General features: G+C 41.0%; 1 protein-coding gene across 2 annotated transcripts; it reads left to right on the plus strand.

Annotated features, from left to right (window-relative positions):
• The first annotated feature begins 5,094 nt into the window (after positions 1–5,094).
• slc26a1 (solute carrier family 26 member 1) lies at positions 5,095–17,220 on the plus strand. Of its 2 annotated transcripts, none has more exons than XM_084382646.1 (8): positions 5,095–5,184; positions 10,525–11,008; positions 11,170–11,382; positions 11,941–12,187; positions 12,275–12,506; positions 12,987–13,170; positions 14,010–14,297; positions 14,378–17,220. In XM_084382646.1, the coding sequence occupies exons 2-8, from the start codon at positions 10,601–10,603 to the stop codon at positions 14,957–14,959; spliced, it is 2,154 nt and encodes a 717-aa protein (XP_084238772.1). In that variant the 5' UTR covers positions 5,095–5,184; positions 10,525–10,600; the 3' UTR covers positions 14,960–17,220. The 2 variants fall into 2 exon arrangements, with proteins under 2 accessions (XP_084238772.1, XP_084238773.1); XM_084382647.1 differs by lacking the exon at positions 5,095–5,184 and adding an exon at positions 7,812–7,928.
• The last annotated feature ends 300 nt before the right edge of the window (positions 17,221–17,520 follow it).

The following is a 17,520-nucleotide window of genomic DNA, read 5'->3' on the forward strand; positions in this document are numbered from 1 at the left end:
CACTGGACGTAAATTATCAGATTACATGCAGCGTCTTCTGGAGCCATAAAAGACTTCAAACTACTCTTTTCACATATGCAGTCGTACTCCCCACTCCCACCTGTAAACACACTTTAATGTGTAAAATGGGTGGAGTTACCCTTTAATAAATAACACCAGGTAGGCAGTTACAGTAGACAAAACCAATCCAACACAATAGGCCATATGGAATGAGCACTATGCACACACCCTGCTGTGTAAACACCTTGACTGTCAGAAACTTAAACTATTAAATGTACTGTAACTACTGTATGTTAAAATCAAGAAGAAGAAGAAGAAGGAGAAGAAGAATCTTTATTTCATCACATGTCATATGATGTACAACATAGTGAAACTGGTACTCTGCATTTAACCCACACAACACACAAGACAGTAGCATCAGCTGCTGTGTGTCAGCTCCAACACCCTCCCTGCTTGCTTCTCTCATCACTACCACTAGATGCTGCTCCAACACAAGCATCCACACTTGGCTTATGCAGCTGAACTCCTCTGCTGGTGTTTTTGGATGGGCACGTCATATTGAGCCCCAGCAGAGGACCTATTTCACATTTTGTCATGTCCCAGCAGGAAAAGCTCAGGTGTAAATGATTGGACGCCTGAATAGAACAGAGCCATCATGAATGTTATTTGTAGCACCTGTGTTGTTCCTACTATAACAAGAGAAAATGTCTACTGCTGAAATGAATGAAACAACCATATGACACATTCTTATAGTCAAAAACTGGTTTTGTAATACAACAGATTTTAGTGCTGATTTTATCCTCTGGGCTTTTTCCACTGAATCAGTTTATTGTGAAGAAGCTTAAAAAGTTATACACACTCAGAAAATAGACAGCAAACAGCCTCAAACAAAAAAGAGTCAGATATTTTCCCCTGCAGCTTCACAATACAGAAAAAGTATTGAAAGCACATATGCACACATATCAATGGCAAACTTTGCTGTTCTCTGACGTTCATCTGTCACTTAAGTGTACCACAGGCAGGTGCAAACAATGAGCAGTTAAGTTAAGTGAGCAGAGAGGAGGAGCAGAATTAACTCAGATTATTAACAGAATGAACAGCTAACTAGCTAACGGCAGCTCTAGTCAGCAGAACTTTACGGTCACTCTGATATGCAGCCCCTTTGTTTTGAGTATGAATTCGACAGGTGACCGATTCTTACATATTACACCTTTGATTAGCAAACTGCACAGTTACTATTTTTCATGCTGCTTGTAGCTTTCTAACAGAACATAAGTATTGCTCCAAGTCCTCAGAGTAGATGTTGTGTTGCACTACGTCTTCCTGGGACACCACAAAGGACAAGGCTGTATGGACATCAAACCTTTTCACATTCAATTCAAACTTGGTTCAAGACACACGGGGTTGTAGAATGAAATGCAGTTCAGATCAGGATGCTTTCTATACTTAAACACTGACATCTGTCTTTTTTAGCCATGTTTGTGTGAGAATGACTTGACAGCAGGTGTTTTGTGTGCATGACTTTTCCTCTGTTGCAACTAATCCTCCTTAAACATTTACATTCCTGACATATAAGTGACTTCTCAACTAAGGGAGTTAATGAGTAAACTAAAGGAAATCTTGTGTCTGTTGTCGGAGCCCTTTAACCTTTGAGAAATGTTGGAGGGGAGGAGAAAGTTAAGTGATGGCATGTAAATGTAAAGGTACATTTATTGTAATTTTTTAAACAAAGTTTTTTTTAAAATGAAATAATGATTATGATAATGAGGACTCAATCATTATGATTATGATGATGAGGAGCAGTCTCACGGCCTGAGTAATGAAGCTGCTCTATAGTCTGGTGTTATGGCAGTGGATACTTCTGTATATTTTGCCAGATGGCAGCAGGGTGAACAGGCTGTTGCTGGGATGGGTGTTGTCTTTTAGTGTCATTTGGGCTCTGTGCAGACATCTCACTTCACCACTGATGCTCTGTAGATGGTACCACCGATGTTCTGGACGGTTTTAATCACCCGCTGTAGAGCCTTCCTGTCCTGGGCCGTGCACAAACCATGCCATGTTTGTGATGTTTTCTATCGCTCCTCTGTAAAGTTTGACCAGAATCTGTCTGCTCCGTATGTTACCGATATGTCAAGGAGTTATTAGGATGTTTGGATTTCAAAGGTATTATCAACATAGAAATGATGAATGGCAGCAGGTAGCCTACAGTGTTAACTTTTGCAGCTATTTTAGATTAAGTGTTTACTGGGGTTAGTCACATTTTAGTCAATTTTATCCCCCATAGTTGTGGTCGACGAAACAGTCATACATTTTAATCACAAAGTGTTTTGTCTCTTATTTCTCTCTAACTTACTGATTTATAAACCTCTGCATCATCAGCAGCTGCATGTTTGCAGGTTTCTTTTTGGTCACACCAGACAGCCTGTTGAGAAGGTTTAACTTACACATTTTACTATTACAATCACTCTAGTGTTGAAACAGCCAGTCGATTCATATGCCTACCCAGCCTTAGAGCTACGAAATCATTCACAAATATCTGCCAAATAAGTTTCTGTGTAATCTTAGAGAAAACACTGTTTGACTAGATAGTAACTGCGATGCCATGTCGGGAGCTGCCATTACGATTTTTCTGGCAAAGAAAAGTGAGAGAATTACAAGTTTCTTGTTCAAATACAGGCTCTGAATAAATTAACATGCAGGCTACAGCAGCAACACCTGATGCACATTAACACACACTGGCGAGCAGGTTTGAAACACCAACAAGGTTTTTCCCCATATGCTTAACTCTAATGATAGGACAATATATCATAAAGCATTTCACTTGCATGGCCATACAGTTGAATTATCCTGGACAAGTTATAATGTTAATGTAAAGCCTTGAATGTTTCACTCACAAGCTTTGAAGTTAGTGAACTGACATTAGCTAACACATTAACTCAGCCACATTCAGTCATTATTCTGCTGCTTCTGCTAGAAAAACGGGCCTCTAGCCGGGCTGACCCAATATGGCTTGCTAACAAATTTGCTGACACAGCTGACTGCCTGTTAGCACTGACTTAACATTAGCAAATTTACATGCTTAGTCACCATTAGGACTTACAATTAGCCAACTGCCCGAGGCATTAATAGCAAGCTGGAACGCCTTTAAGTGTCTCTTCAGGTTGTTTGTATTCTTCCCTCTTAATCTGTAGCCACAGGGCGTCTCTCAGTCTTCATGACATTGTGTTTTCCTTTCTTATGAACTTGTGTGTCCAAAGATCTACTCAGTTTGGGACAGCACCACCTGGGATTCTGGGAATCTGCACGTCAATCAACGACAGTGATACATGGTTTATATTTCGACAGAAAGACTAGATGTTGCAGAATTTGTCGTAAGTGTGGCTTCTGGGTAAACTCATGAGTTAATACATTATCAGTCAGGATCTGATGATGATCTGAAAAAAACCAAAGCTCCTGTCACTTTCAAACCTTGTCCTTGACCTTGTCATACATATCATGCATCTCCTGAATTCCTGCTACCTGGCTTCACACTCGATGTTCTTGAATCCTGCTTGTCTGACCAGTTCTCTAGGACAACCAACACTCTGGAGATAAGGGCAAAGGCACCAAGAATGTACTGGTCTAAGTGTCATGTTACCGAAGCATTGAACGATGTACAATGTATTGTTGGTCTTTTTTTGCACAGCTGCACACGTGTAGATAGATAGACAATAGATAGTAAATGATTCTGTGAATATCAAGGTCAGTGTCAATGCACAAGGTAACTCAAATGATGTAGCAACAACAAGAGTTGTTGTGGAAAGTTTAAAATGTGCAGCGTTGGCCTAACTGTTCAGGGCTACTGGTTCAAGATAATTAATCTGCACAGGGAACGTGAAAAGAGCAGCGCTTGTTCTTCCGTAAGTAGCACTGCTGTGGTTGAAATAGACAGCCTGTAATTTATATTTCATTTTTAAAATAGGCTGAATCATTTCCTGAAGCAAAAAGCACTCAAACAGGAGGAAACATTTATTCAGAGACTATTTTCAGCGGTGGAATTATACACAGCACGTGCTCTAGTGAGTATTTCTGGCAGCAGGGTGGTGCATGTGCAATTAAAACAATATAGAATATTACCAAATGCTAGATATCAAAAGTTGATACCACTGGGCTTATGGTGTAGATTTGGTGAGTAAACATATGATTTGTAGAAGGAAGTAACATTTCCATTGTGCTGTTTTATAAAATGACATTAAAGGTGCAATATGTAAGAACTGGCATACTCATAACTCATACTCCAAACAAATTGGGGGCTGCATATCACCAGAGAAACTGCTAACTGCTGCTAACTGTACCTACCATTAGCTCGTAAGCTCAGTTAGCTGTGCAGCTAGCGTTCTGGACTGGGAGCTCAGACCAGCGAGTGTTTACATCGCTAGTTCAGGAGCTTTGGACCCTGAAGGGCCGGGACTAGCTGGGTAGCAGCAACAATAAATAAAGGTCATAACAAACTGTTATTTCTTTACACTCTTTTGATCATTTTAGTTGACTTTTGGATGTTTTGCAACTAAAATTCTTACATATTGCACCTTTAAAGGCATCATTAACTAAGCTGCAATTGAAATATCTGGTAAAGATTTCTCAATAGCAGAGGAAGTATGTCCAAATATGGATGCATAGTTTTTGTGTTTTATAATAAACCAACGTACTGGTAGGTACACACTTAGTAGTAGTATTTAAAAAGATATGATTGGATACCTTTAATGCATCTTATACTGTGCAGAATTGGAGTTTCTGAGAAAAAGACAGAAACGCATCAAATGGAAGATTCAATGAACTGAAAATAGAAGTTTTCTTGCACATTAAAACATCGTTATGTCATTAATATCATACAGGAGTGGAGCCGGGGTCAGGAGAGGATGTCATCCATGCACACATAGGGGCTTAGTCACCGTGGTAACCATCATCCACTGCTAACAGTCCCCCTCTCCCCTCCCCCTCTGCTCGGCTCCAATCCGCAGACAGCAACGACACGGGGGGTGCTTCTCCCATCATGCTTTGCAGGAGGAAGCAGGAAGAAGCCAGGAGCAGTGAGTGGACGGCAGTACAGAGGAAAACAGACTGATGGTGGAGGCAGAGGCACCAGTCAGGGAGGTATGGCCCATGTTGCCTCCTGTCTGCATTCAAGCTGCTCCTTCTCTCTGGGTGAGTCCTCCCTCGTTTCACTTGTCTCTCAAGCTGTGTCCAGAAATCATGATGTGATGAAGCTGACATGCCAGACGGATGCTGCCGGTGGATTTAAAGGGGCAGTGCAGTTATCCTCTGAGGTTGAGTGGGTTTTTTGCTTTGCAGTGAGCGGTCCATAAAGGAAACAAGGCACGCAGAAACTCCTGACATCTTTGTCTGGTTTGGTTCTATCATCACGAAGCAAAATGCCTGTCACACTGTGTGTGGTTATTGTCACAAAACACACATACTGCACACACACACACACACACACACAAAACACACATATACTAAAAAGCAGCTCCCTCTAGCTTGATGTTTCAGTGGCGTGTTACAAATGTGCCCCTAATACTGTACTGTGCCCCTAACTGTGACTGACTGTTTAACAGAACATAAAGAAAGTGCCATGTCGTCACACTGACAATGACGCCATTCATACGAGTATATAATGCACAGACACACCCACACACACACATGCGCAGACCCACTTTTGTCTCACACAGTGAATTTTAGTCGTATTTATTCAAAAAATAAACTCTTTCATATCAGTGATTAATATTAAATGGCTCGCATTTTTCTTCGAAATGATGCAAAATACCCTCCGAGTCTAGTTCAGTACAAACGTGTCCTATCAGAGGTAAAGCTGTCAAGTATTGGTGGTGACTGTTTATCTGGCTTTCACGTAACAGTAAGCTTTTAACCAGGAAGTAATCACTGATGAGCTGTGAGCAGTTCTGATTCATTCAGTGACAATGGTGATTGAGTGTAGTCAGTTCATCTTAAAGATTAGATGGTTAGATTATTTCAAGGTAGGTACTCAGCGCCTTGAAAATGCCTCCACTGAGGCCTAAAACAAATACTGAAGTCCAGCAGCTTCCTTGCCCCCCCAATTCTCAGACTTTGTACTGCAAGTGCTGTAGCCTGTTAGATCGCTGTAAGTTGTTTTCCTTGTTTTCTCATTTTCCTCCACTTGCAGTGACTCCTGAAGCAGGTGATCCACATTGAACACCATGTATGCTTTTATTTCTGTCACCGTTGTTCTGATCTTTTGTAGTGATGTAAAGTTATTTGAAAGATCTTGACTATTGACACCATCTGAACTAAAGAGCCAGGTGTAGAAATGAGATGTTCACTTACCCTCTGCAGCAAGTTGCAAGTCCGTGCCAGGAGATTTTCATACTGTAATGAAATAAATGGAAACCTGCGGTTACCTGGTCAAGGCATTTAAACCACTATGCAAAAAGATGATCAGAAATGTAATGTAATGTAATGTAAATGTTCTGCCCACTATAACTTTTTTTAAAATCAAAATGTCAAACCTCTTTATCAAAGCCTTCTTATCCATGCACACAATATATACCCTCTGAATCTCACAAATCAAAGAAGTGAGTTGCAGTGTGTCGATTTTTTCTATTTAATTGTCATGATGACTTCAAAGTTTTAAGCATCAACATAAAACCACTTTTTAAAAAGTCTTTCACATGTCATGATATTGACATTCCTGCAATATTTTCTGAAATATGAAGATATATGTCAGAATGTCATAGGTGCATCCCTAACGCTTCCTATTATAAGCTTGGATTTAACCTTTAGAGGCTTTTATAATAAATGAGAAACAACCTGATATTTACGGTAGATGTGATACACACATTTTACCTGTTGGTTACACTTTTCATAATCACACAGCACTTATCTTGTGCCTGATGTGAGTGTTTAAGACAGATACAGGTTGTGTCTTAACAGATAACAGCAGCACTACTTCAGCTACAGCTTATCTCGTGTTTACTATGTAATCCACTCATTCCACAGGATGTATTTAAACAGTGTGTGAAGCTGACATACAAGTCTTTTTCACTTTGCAAACACGATACAGATAGACACTAACCCTTTAAACCAGGTATTTAACTTGCCATTTATCAGTGAAAACAAAAGAGTGCTTTGATGACGTTGTGAAGTAGCGTGGGATCATGGGAGTTGCTGTCTTCATTGTTTAACAGCCTCCATTGCCATGAAGAAAATCTATTCTGCATGACTCAGGTAGAGATGTTAACAGACGAGGTAATGTTTAAGTTTTATTCACAGTACATTTGTCCAGCTTCCTTCCTCACTCTCTGACGCATCATCGGATGTTTCCGCTGAAGTTGTATTGACAGGTGACCCAAGGAAACACACCGTTCCCTTGAATAAAATTACAGATTGCGCTGAGTTAGGACATCACTGGAAACATTTGGGACAACATCAAGTACACATCAAGTTATTTTTAGGTATTTCAACGCAGAAATGTTACACATTATATCAATAACTGAACCTTCCACTAACCATGAACCTAAAATTTAATGATTTACTACAATTGGACTTGCGTTTTGTGTCCAAAGGAATACAAGTTTCCACAGTGTGAGTAATACAAGCACACACACACACACACACACAAATATGCTTGTCACTTTTTGCAAATGAAGCCATGCCCCGCCCACGCTTGCTGATCGAGCCAATAGGAAACGGTGTGAGGGGTGAGCAAAGGGCTGCTCTTATCTTCCTATTTATCCAGCAGAGATCACTCAGATCTCCTGCGGTCTGACTGCTCAGTTGACATCAGAAACGGATAGAGGGCGAGTCAAATAGAGAGTGAAAGGGAGAGAGAGAGAAGAAGAAGTTCAGGCAACACAGAGCTGATTAACATACGACACATCAGACTGTTTGTCCCTGTGGCTCTGACTCTGCAGGTGAGTTTGTTGTGACACTTCAGTGAATGGAACTGTGTTTTCTTATCATCTGGATTTAAATGTCCAAGAAATGAACACTGATGCATTCAGTATGGTTATACTCTAGAGGCAGTCCAGCCGGGATTTCTGAGTGAATCTACAATCATTAATTGTCCTTCATGCAGGAAGTATTGTATTAACCACATATGGACAGGTGAGAATGGCAGAGTATCGTACAGTTCTGCTGTAGTTTGGATCACTTTGACTTGGATTTTCAGTGAGTGGAGAGCGTTACTGAACTGGAGACGTGTTGGTCGGTCAACATTAAACCTTTTACAAATATGGAGCTAAGTAATTGTTTTTCAGAATAGTCTTTAAAGGAGCAAGTTTTGTATTTGAGTTTTTTTTTAAATACGAACTGTCTGAGGTCTACTTCACTTGAGGAGAGAATTGACGTAGTAATTACTGGTTCCAGCCCTTTATTATTTTCCTTAATGGGGCACTATGTAGATTTTGGAGAAGAAATTCAAAACTCCTTAATGAGGTAATAATGCAAACTCAGAGATATTTATCTTTTCCATAACTGAATAAACAAGCTGTTCTCAGAGGAAAATAAGGTCCCCAGAACACTGTTTGAAGCTAGGAGGGTGGCAGGGTCCGCCAAATATAAACAAATCATTCAGTCATGAAGAGGAAGACAGCTTGTTTATTTAGTTTGTTTAGACAGAAAATGAATCAGTCAATGAAGATCTGTCTCTTCTAATTAAAATTCTTTCCCCAAAACTACATAGTGCACCTTTAATGTGAAATATTGAAAACTGTCGCTTGTCTCTTTGGCTTTGCAAGTTCAACATGGATGTGAGATTTGCATCTTTTTATAACCGCCTGTTCTCTCCTCAAGTCAGAACAGTGTGGGGCTCTTTGGTTGCACAGTTTTCATGGTTATGACATGTTGTATCTTTATTGTTGTGTTTTAAAGTTGAAAGTCTACCAGGGATAACAGTCCAGGCTTCAGCAGTGTTGCTCAGTGTGTAGACTGACCCTAAGGGTTTTTTTAAAAGTCACAATATTTGTCACCAGATTAGGAATCAGGTTTTTAAAAGTTGGATACATATACATATTTCGGTACGGTACTTTTGGCCAAAACAATCACACTTGATTTTCTTTAAATCTGCACATGCAGGACAAAATAAATTAATTAACTGCAGTAGATTGAACAAGGTCAATGTTGTTTCTTTGATACTGAAGACCTTAAATGACAAATATCAGCTTCCTGTCACACAGTGATGATTCATCTGTGAAGTCAGGCTTTTTTTTCGCTCCTTTAACATGATTGAATGGAAAAGATTGCAGCTATACATGAAAGGCGCGCTCCCCCCTCAGAGGACGCTTTCAGGTCATTTCTAAGCAGTGCTGGGGTGCTTTTATATCACATGATTAAAGGCGGAGAACATTGATTAGAAATGGTTTACAGAAACAGCTTTAATCAATTGTTTTCAGTGCTGACACTGAAGTAAATTAAATCCCTTTTATTCAAGAAGGTCCTCAGTGTGACTCCCATCATGTACAGCAGTTAATCAGGTGTGTGTGTTTCTCTCAGTGAAAGAAAACCTTGTTTAGATGGACTGTTTTTATCTGTTGGCAGGAGTGTTAAGTACAAATGCGGGGTAGCTCTTAAGTTTTCGGTCTCTGTGTGTTGTACCTCAAAGCAAAGGCTCATTATTTATCTCCTGTGCCTTTTGTCCGACAAAAAAACTAAGGTTGCATTTATTCAAAGGGTCATTTCCATGCAAATTAAGTAACAATTACTGTCCTGAAGTGAGTGGAAAAATCATCAAATTAGAAAAAAAGACACAATTAAACTTCAGTCCGGGTAAAACAACTGCAAAACAACAAATCTGCTATACGTAGACATAATAATAACACAAAATACTCCTCCTTCTTTACCCTCCCCCGTCATATCAGTCCGTTAGAGCTGCTGGCGCTGCTGCAGGAAGTCACCGCACATACCAGAGTTGCTGTGATGGCAGAGGCTGATAACACATCATTTATTATGTTTTATGATTTCTGTGACATGGTTATCTCCGCTGAGACGCAGCTGCTACTGAAATTAACTCAATCTTATGAGAGAGGCCCTCTGCGACGCGACCAGTCACAAGCGTTAAGTCATGAGTGTCACGGATGTGTTGATCTACGTCACTCATTTATAGCGACAGTTATAGGTTTTAAAGGCCCATTGATTAGTTTAATGGTATAATTTTTTGTGGAGACCGACTAAGAGATCATTTAGACCATCATGTAACAACTGTAGGATACATTACTGACTCAAATTTAATTCACAGAAAAAAGGAATATATTTAAAAAGACTAACGTGAATTATATTAACACTTAAAGAGACATTATAAAGATTTTAGGTCGACGAATGGGTCAACAAAATCAATTAGGATTCATCATCTTGGAACGCCCCAGAATTCAAACGCTGCATGGCAAACATGCTTAGTGTATACAGGAAGATACAATATCTTATCTACTGACTGAAGGCATCTCCACTGATGTTGACTGTTTCCCTTCCGTCTGTCCTCCCCCTCTCCTATTTCCCTTGATGATGATCTCCCAGGAGCACAGCTGACCACGTTATATACATCCCCTCCCTCATCCTCTCACCTTGCTGCCTCCTCTTCCTCCCTAAGACCATGGAGGAGGTCACCAAGGTCACAGACACCGCACCGGCCCTGCCAGCTCTCCTGGAACGACGGGTTCGCCAGCGACAGCCCACAGTTTCAGTCCTCAAATCCAAGCTGAAGCAGAGTGCGACATGCTCCGTGCCCAGAGTCCGATCCACCCTGACGGGGTTCTTCCCTGTGGTGCGCTGGCTTCCGAAATACAAGCTCAGAGAATACGTCTGGGGCGATCTCATGTCCGGCGTGATTGTTGGTATCATCTTGGTACCGCAAGCCATTGCCTACTGCTTGCTGGCAGGAGTGGAGCCCATCTATGGTTTATACACCTCGTTTTATGCCAACATCATCTACTTCCTCATGGGGACGTCCAGACATGTCAGTGTGGGGATCTTCAGCCTCATGAGCCTCATGGTCGGACAGGTAATGGATCATAAGTAGCAAGCAATGATCATACAATTTGGGTCTTTAATTACATGTTGGAGGGATTTTTTTTATTCTATTCCTGCTAATACTGGTCACTGGAAAACAGGTCAGGTAAGATCATTAATCCTTTCTTACTGGTGGTTTCTACTTGCCTGCAGGTGGTGGATAAGGAGCTATACCTGGCAGGTTTTGACCTCAATGAGGACTCCAAAGCCCCTGCTTTGAGGAATGATGTGTTTAATGCCACACTGGGCACTAACCTCACAATTGGTAAGCCTCACAGCGTGGAGCTAATGGGTCTGCAGTGCGAGAAGGAGTGCTACGCCATCGCCATCGCTACTGCTCTTACATTCCTGGCTGGAATCTATCAGGTAAAGGAACAAAGTGCTAATGCATGAGACAAAACACTATATCGGAATTAAAGGCACCCTGTGCAGTTTTTGACCACTAGTAGTGCTAAAGAGCAAAGATTTTAAGTGTTGGTTCTCAATTTGTTTGCATCTAGTGCACACAGAACAATCCACATGTACTGTATGCACACATGTAGTTGGGTGACGTAATACACAGTGCTACAGATGTTACTTTATTGATTGGTAGTTGGCAATGAGCCAAAAATGTGTGTCCTAGAGTTATATTGGCTATAATATATATATATATATTTTTAAATGGTCCCAGTAACCCTAATAACAACAGCTATAATGTATCCTGTAATCACAATCTTAGTTTTAAATGTTAGCATGCTAACATTTGCTAATTAGCACTTAACACAAAATACAGGTTGTAGCTAATGAGTATTTTAGGTCATTAATCATGCAGAATTTGCAGCATTTAGTGACGAACCAAAGTATTGTGTGAAAGATGAGGTTTCTAACGTTCTCTTTCCCCTCCATCCTCTTCCTTCCTGCTCCACCTCCTAATCTCCTCACCAGCTCTTGATGGCTGTGTTTCGGCTCGGCATCGTCTCTGTGTACCTTTCGTCTCCTATGCTGGATGGTTTTGCCACTGGAGCCTCTTTCACCATCCTGACTGTGCAGGCTAAATACCTGTTGGGTCTAAAGATTCCCCGTCACCAGGGCTACGGCACAGTTGTCGTCACCTGGATTAACATCTTTGCCAACATTCATAAGACCAACATGTGTGACCTCATCACTAGTGCCATCTGTATCTCTATATTAGGTAAAGACCTCTATTTCATATACTTCCTATTAGATTCAAATTCGTAATTTTCTTTATCATAGAATAACGCTGAATTTTTATTTATAGTGGCAGGGAAAGAGATCCAGGAGCGCTACAAGGATCGTCTAAAGATCCCTCTGCCGACTGAGCTGGTAGTAGTTGCAGGAGCTACGCTGGCCAGCCATTTTGGGGAGCTGAACAGTCGTTACAGCTCCAGTGTTTCCGGTCACATCCCCACAGGGTTCATTCCTCCCCAGGTGCCCAACTTTGGTCTGATGCAGCGGGTGGCACTGGATGCTATTCCTCTGGCAGTCATTAGGTAATGAACAACACATTTAACAACATGTTTGTTTGGCATCAACATGTGTCTCTTATCTGGGTGGTTACAGATACAATTTAGTAGCTGGATTACCGTCAGGCAATAATATGCGCCCTGATTGCCTAGATTGAGATCTCATTGCACTTTCACCCCAAGAAACACACAACTATGGACATTTCCTCCTCTATTATTTCAGTTTCTCTTGAAATGGATTAAGTATGTCATTGCAAGACAAGTCCTAATTCAACAATACTTATGGATGCAGAAATATTGTTATCTTATAATAGCAAATGTATGGGAGCAAACAAATTCCATTTTACTTAAGCTTTTGTTGAATGATTCTTGGATGATGAACAATTCGATATGATCACCCTGAATGCGTATTTACACCAGGTCTTAAAGGGATTTAACATGCTTCATGAGCCAAAAAGATTAATTTACTGCCCTAATTTGTAAACAAAATCAAATTTTGTCTTGCAGTTTTGCCTTCACGGTGTCGCTGTCCGAGATGTTTGCCAAGAAAAACGGCTACACGGTTCGTCCTAACCAGGAGATGCTGGCCATCAGCTTATGCAACATCATCCCTTCCTTCTTCCACTGCTTCACCACCAGTGCAGCACTGGCAAAAACCATGGTGAAGGACTCAACAGGCTGCCAGACACAGGTGAATTTCACACTTCTGAAAATGGTCAAACCTATTTATCTAAAGATATCTCTTATCTAAAGACATTTTCACATTTTTGTTGAGCTACTTTCTGCTGCAAAACAGCTTCAATACTGTTTCAGGTGCAAAACGTTCTCACTACCTTTAGTTTAGGCAAATATTTATATAATATTTCCTGTGTGGGGAATTGGTGTCTGTCCTGGGGACATGTGTACTGTCCCTGTTCATGTTAACATTGAGGAAGGTGTTCACTAAACACTTATCAGCCACACCATTTAAACCACAACTGCTTAATATTGTGCAGGTTCCTCTTGTGCAGCCAAACCAGCTCTAAACTGTCAAGGCAATGATCATAAGACCTCTGGGGGTGTCCTGTGGTGTCTGGCACCAGGATGTTTGTAGTGGATCCTTTGGGTCCTGTATGTTGGGATGGGGAGGGGTGGGGCCTCCATGCATCAGACTTATTCGAGCAAATCCCACAGAGGCTCGATCAGATTTGGAGCTGGCGAATTTGAAGGCCCAGTCGCCTTGGGTTCTTTGTTCTGTTCTTCAAGCAGTTCCTGAAAAGTTTTTGTGGTTTGTCGGGGCTCATTATCCTTCTGGGGGGCCACTGCCATCGGGTAGTGCTGTCGCCATGAGTGGGTGTACTTAGTCTGCAACAGTGTTTGGATGGGTGGTGTGTGTCAAGTGGTATCTACATGAGTGCACTGACCCAAGCTTTCCCAGCAGACCATTGCATTGTAACGAGATGATCAAAGTGTTTTTCATCTCACATCTGCGGTTTTAATATTGTGGCTGATCTATCTCCGTTTCTCTCCATTTCTCTGCTCCTCCCTCAGGTATCAAGTTTGATCAGTGCCCTGGTTGTCCTTCTCGTCCTCCTCTTCTTCGCACCTTTCTTCTACGATCTCCAGAAGTGCGTTCTTGCCTGTATAATTATTGTCAGCCTTCGGGGGGCTCTGAGGAAGTTCAAGGATGTCCCAGCTAAGTGGCGTGCCAGTAAAAACGATGCCATCGTGTGGCTGGTCGCGATGTCGGCCACAGCTTTGATCAGCGTGGAGCTGGGCCTCCTGGTCGGAGTAGTTTTTTCAATGACCTGCGTCATCTTTAAGACCCAGAACCCTAAGGTGAGTAATTGACTTGATGCTGATAATGGTTTTGAAAGCTGAAAGCTGAAAGCTCATGATCTCATCTCATCTGATGTCAGGTCTCTCTCCTCGGCCGGGCCAATGACACTGATCTTTACGAGGACATGGAAGAGTACAAGGACCTCACACCTCCACCTCGGGTTCAGGTCTTCCGCTTCCAGGCTCCTCTGTACTACGCCAACAAGGACTCATTCGTCAAATCCCTCTACAAAGCTGTCGGAGTGGAGCCTTTCTTAGAGATGACTAAGAGGAGAAAGGTAGAGAAGAAGGCCAAAGAGATGTCCTCAAAACAAACCAAGGCAAATGGGGATAAAAACAACGGAGAGGTCATTGTCGGACTCGTCCAGAGAGAACTGGATTTCCACACAATAGTTTTAGACTGCTCTGCCATGCCTTTCATAGACTCAACAGGCATGGCCACATTTAAGGGGCTGGTCAAGGAATATAAAGAGATCAAGGTGAGCGTTCTCCTCGCCAACTGTAACACCTCCGTCATTGATCTCCTGAAGAAGGGACAGTTCTTTGGGAAGAATGACCAAGACATGAGCAGCATGCTGTTTCATACAGTCCACGCTGCAGTGCTTCATGCAAACAGTACATTTGCAGCAGCAGAAAGCAGGTCAGAAGACTCTGTGGTGTAGAGCAGCAGGAAGAAGAAGGAAATGAGACGATTTAGGTATGCTATCTTGCCATCTTTAACAATACTGTAGTAGGCAGCTTTGAGGTTGCCTTTTAGGAAACGATGTGCAAGAAAACCAGGGGGTACCATGAGGATCCAATACCCTTATTTGTACCCTTAAAAACCATTCGACAAAAATAAGATCTGACCTGCCCAATGAGAATTCTTTAAAGACGTTTATTCAAGAAATAAAATGCCATGTCACTGATGAAAAGAAAGTCATTTCATGAAATGTAGTAATTATTAATTACTGCTCAAGGTGCCTTTCAATATCAGGGTTTCTTTACAATCAGCAAGAAAACAATATGGTGAACAGAACGTTTTTATTTCTGGCAAACCCAAACTTCTCGGCTGGGCTCTCTTTTGTGATCTCTGACTGAGTCATTTTGACATCATTGGGGCCAACATGGATTACGATTTTGCTAATGCTGGCGTGCATTGTTTGACCTTGTGCGCCGGGGGTAGAGGAGGCACATGGGGCAACAGGACAACCAATGGAGCAGGTGAGAGTCAAAAACAGGAAGTTAGGAGCACCACCAGTTACTTGGCAGCTGAAATTAAATAAACTCTGCATTATCTGCAGAAGACATTATGCTAATGTTATCAGTAACAGGCTTGCCATCAAGGCTGTGGCTTAAACTATCAAGAGTCCCCATAACGCTAGTTTGCTAGGCTAGGCTCAGAGCTGAGCTATCAGAGCGCGCAACCAGCTAACAGTAAGATCATTTAAGATAATAAAAAGTAGCGAGTCTAATGTGATATGGACTTACTACAGAGAGAATAACTGACCAGACAAGAAGAAAAGTGAAGAAAAAGGAGGATTAAGAGGTTTTTAAAAGGGGAAACTGAGGAGAGGGAAGGAGAAAACACCAGGAATCAAGGTGAAAATAAAATGGCTTTACAAATATTTGAACATTTTCATACATGTCAGAAAGTTGTTACAGCCCATATAGTCATATATTTGCTGTCTGACTCAGTAGCCAGATGTGTTGCACCTCTTTTGCAGCATAATGCTGTTTCAGATTAAGATACAAATAAAGAAAAGGAGATATGATTTCTTTTTTTTTTCTTTTTTTTAATTGGTGGCATTATACACCTATACACATTTTCAATCACTGAATCAGAATGCTGGGACTCACAGACCAAGATGTGTGTATGTCTGAAGACCTTTAAGGGACTGCCCATGATCAATAGCATTAGTGATATCAACAATGAGGTCTTGTAAATGTAAACACAGCGAGCACTGTGACCTACATCTAATATGTATGTCCTTGCTTGTTTAGTGATTGATTGATTACAGTTGATTTGTATGAATGTTAGTTCTCACAAATGTGTTTTGCGTCAGTGTCCAGGTTAGCTTCTATTCAGTTGCTGATTAATGTCTTGGTTTTTTTCATACGACACAATTGTGTCACTGCAAAGCCGTTTTAAACTTTTATATCACTTCAAGCATTTGGTCAAAGTCCACGATGGCCCTGATCCAAGAGTCCAAGAGTTCAGACACAGAGATTCAGCCACGGTCAGCAGGATTTCCTAAGTAGCCAACTATTACCCTGGACCTCGAAATAATTTCTGAAAAGGCCGGTTAATCTCTTCCTGACTATAAGAAGAAGCGCTTGTTCATGGAGGGATCAGAAGTTTTACATGAGAGAGAGCATTGCCTTCAAACCAGGGCTCATTACAACATACTTGTACTCTTGCCCTGTTCCTGACCCAGCAAGAACAGTAGGATCTGTTCTTGTAAAAAAAATAGAGGATTGACACTTCTGAGGTCATTTCTCAGGTGCTGGATGAAAGATGATCGTCATATGGTGCTTCTAGATTGATATTTTTACTGAGTACACTGATGGCAGCAGGTGATGCCACGTATTTTGTCAAAATGCTTCACTGCCACTGGTTTGTTCAATGAAATGTTTTTATGACTTGCAATTTTGTTTCTGTCAGCTCTTCAAACTTCTTCAAATCATTTCTTGAAAGTCATTTGTAATTTAATAAGATGCAGACTTTCTGGTTTGTAAATTTAGAAAATCATCATTCTGTATTTTCATACACTTATTTTGTCATCAACATTTGTTCCATGTATTCCTTTTAACCAAATCATGATAGTGATTACATGAGATTTTAGGAGAAGTCTGTTCGACTTTCATTTCTGACTTAGTGTTGACATTCAACACTCGTAAGCAAACACTGCCTTAATGTTTGAATACTTGAATTAAACGCAAGTTTTTAGCTAAGCGCATGTGTCTGTGACTCTGTTATTGCCATTAGTAACAGATGTGCAAGGGAATCTGGTAATGACAGATGTTATTTTACCAGATTATTTTGCCAAAGGAAGGAACACAACAGCTGCACTCATCAATATTTTCATATTAGCAATGGATCAAATCAAATATGTATAATATGTATAAATATGTGTAATCCTGTAGTTCTCCTCATCTTCACAGAGTGTTTCAGCATCTTTAAGCCGATTGTTTTGTTTTCATGGCCACTTATAAAATGTGTTAATTTGAAATCTAAAAACTC

This window comes from Pagrus pagrus (genome assembly GCF_965226575.1).
Source record: "Pagrus pagrus genome assembly, chromosome: 19".
NCBI lineage: Eukaryota > Metazoa > Chordata > Actinopteri > Spariformes > Sparidae > Pagrus > Pagrus pagrus.

What these genes read in the sequence shown, in the direction of transcription:
- slc26a1 (XM_084382646.1), top strand. Translation starts at nt 10,601, where the DNA reads ATGGAGGAGGTCACCAAGGTCACAGACACCGCACCGGCCCTGCCAGCT. An exon ending in TGAGCCTCATGGTCGGACAG is followed by an intron (nt 11,009 to 11,169) that starts GTAATGGATCAT and finishes ACTTGCCTGCAG; the next exon opens with GTGGTGGATAAGGAGCTATA. An exon ending in TTAAGACCCAGAACCCTAAG is followed by an intron (nt 14,298 to 14,377) that starts GTGAGTAATTGA and finishes ATCTGATGTCAG; the next exon opens with GTCTCTCTCCTCGGCCGGGC.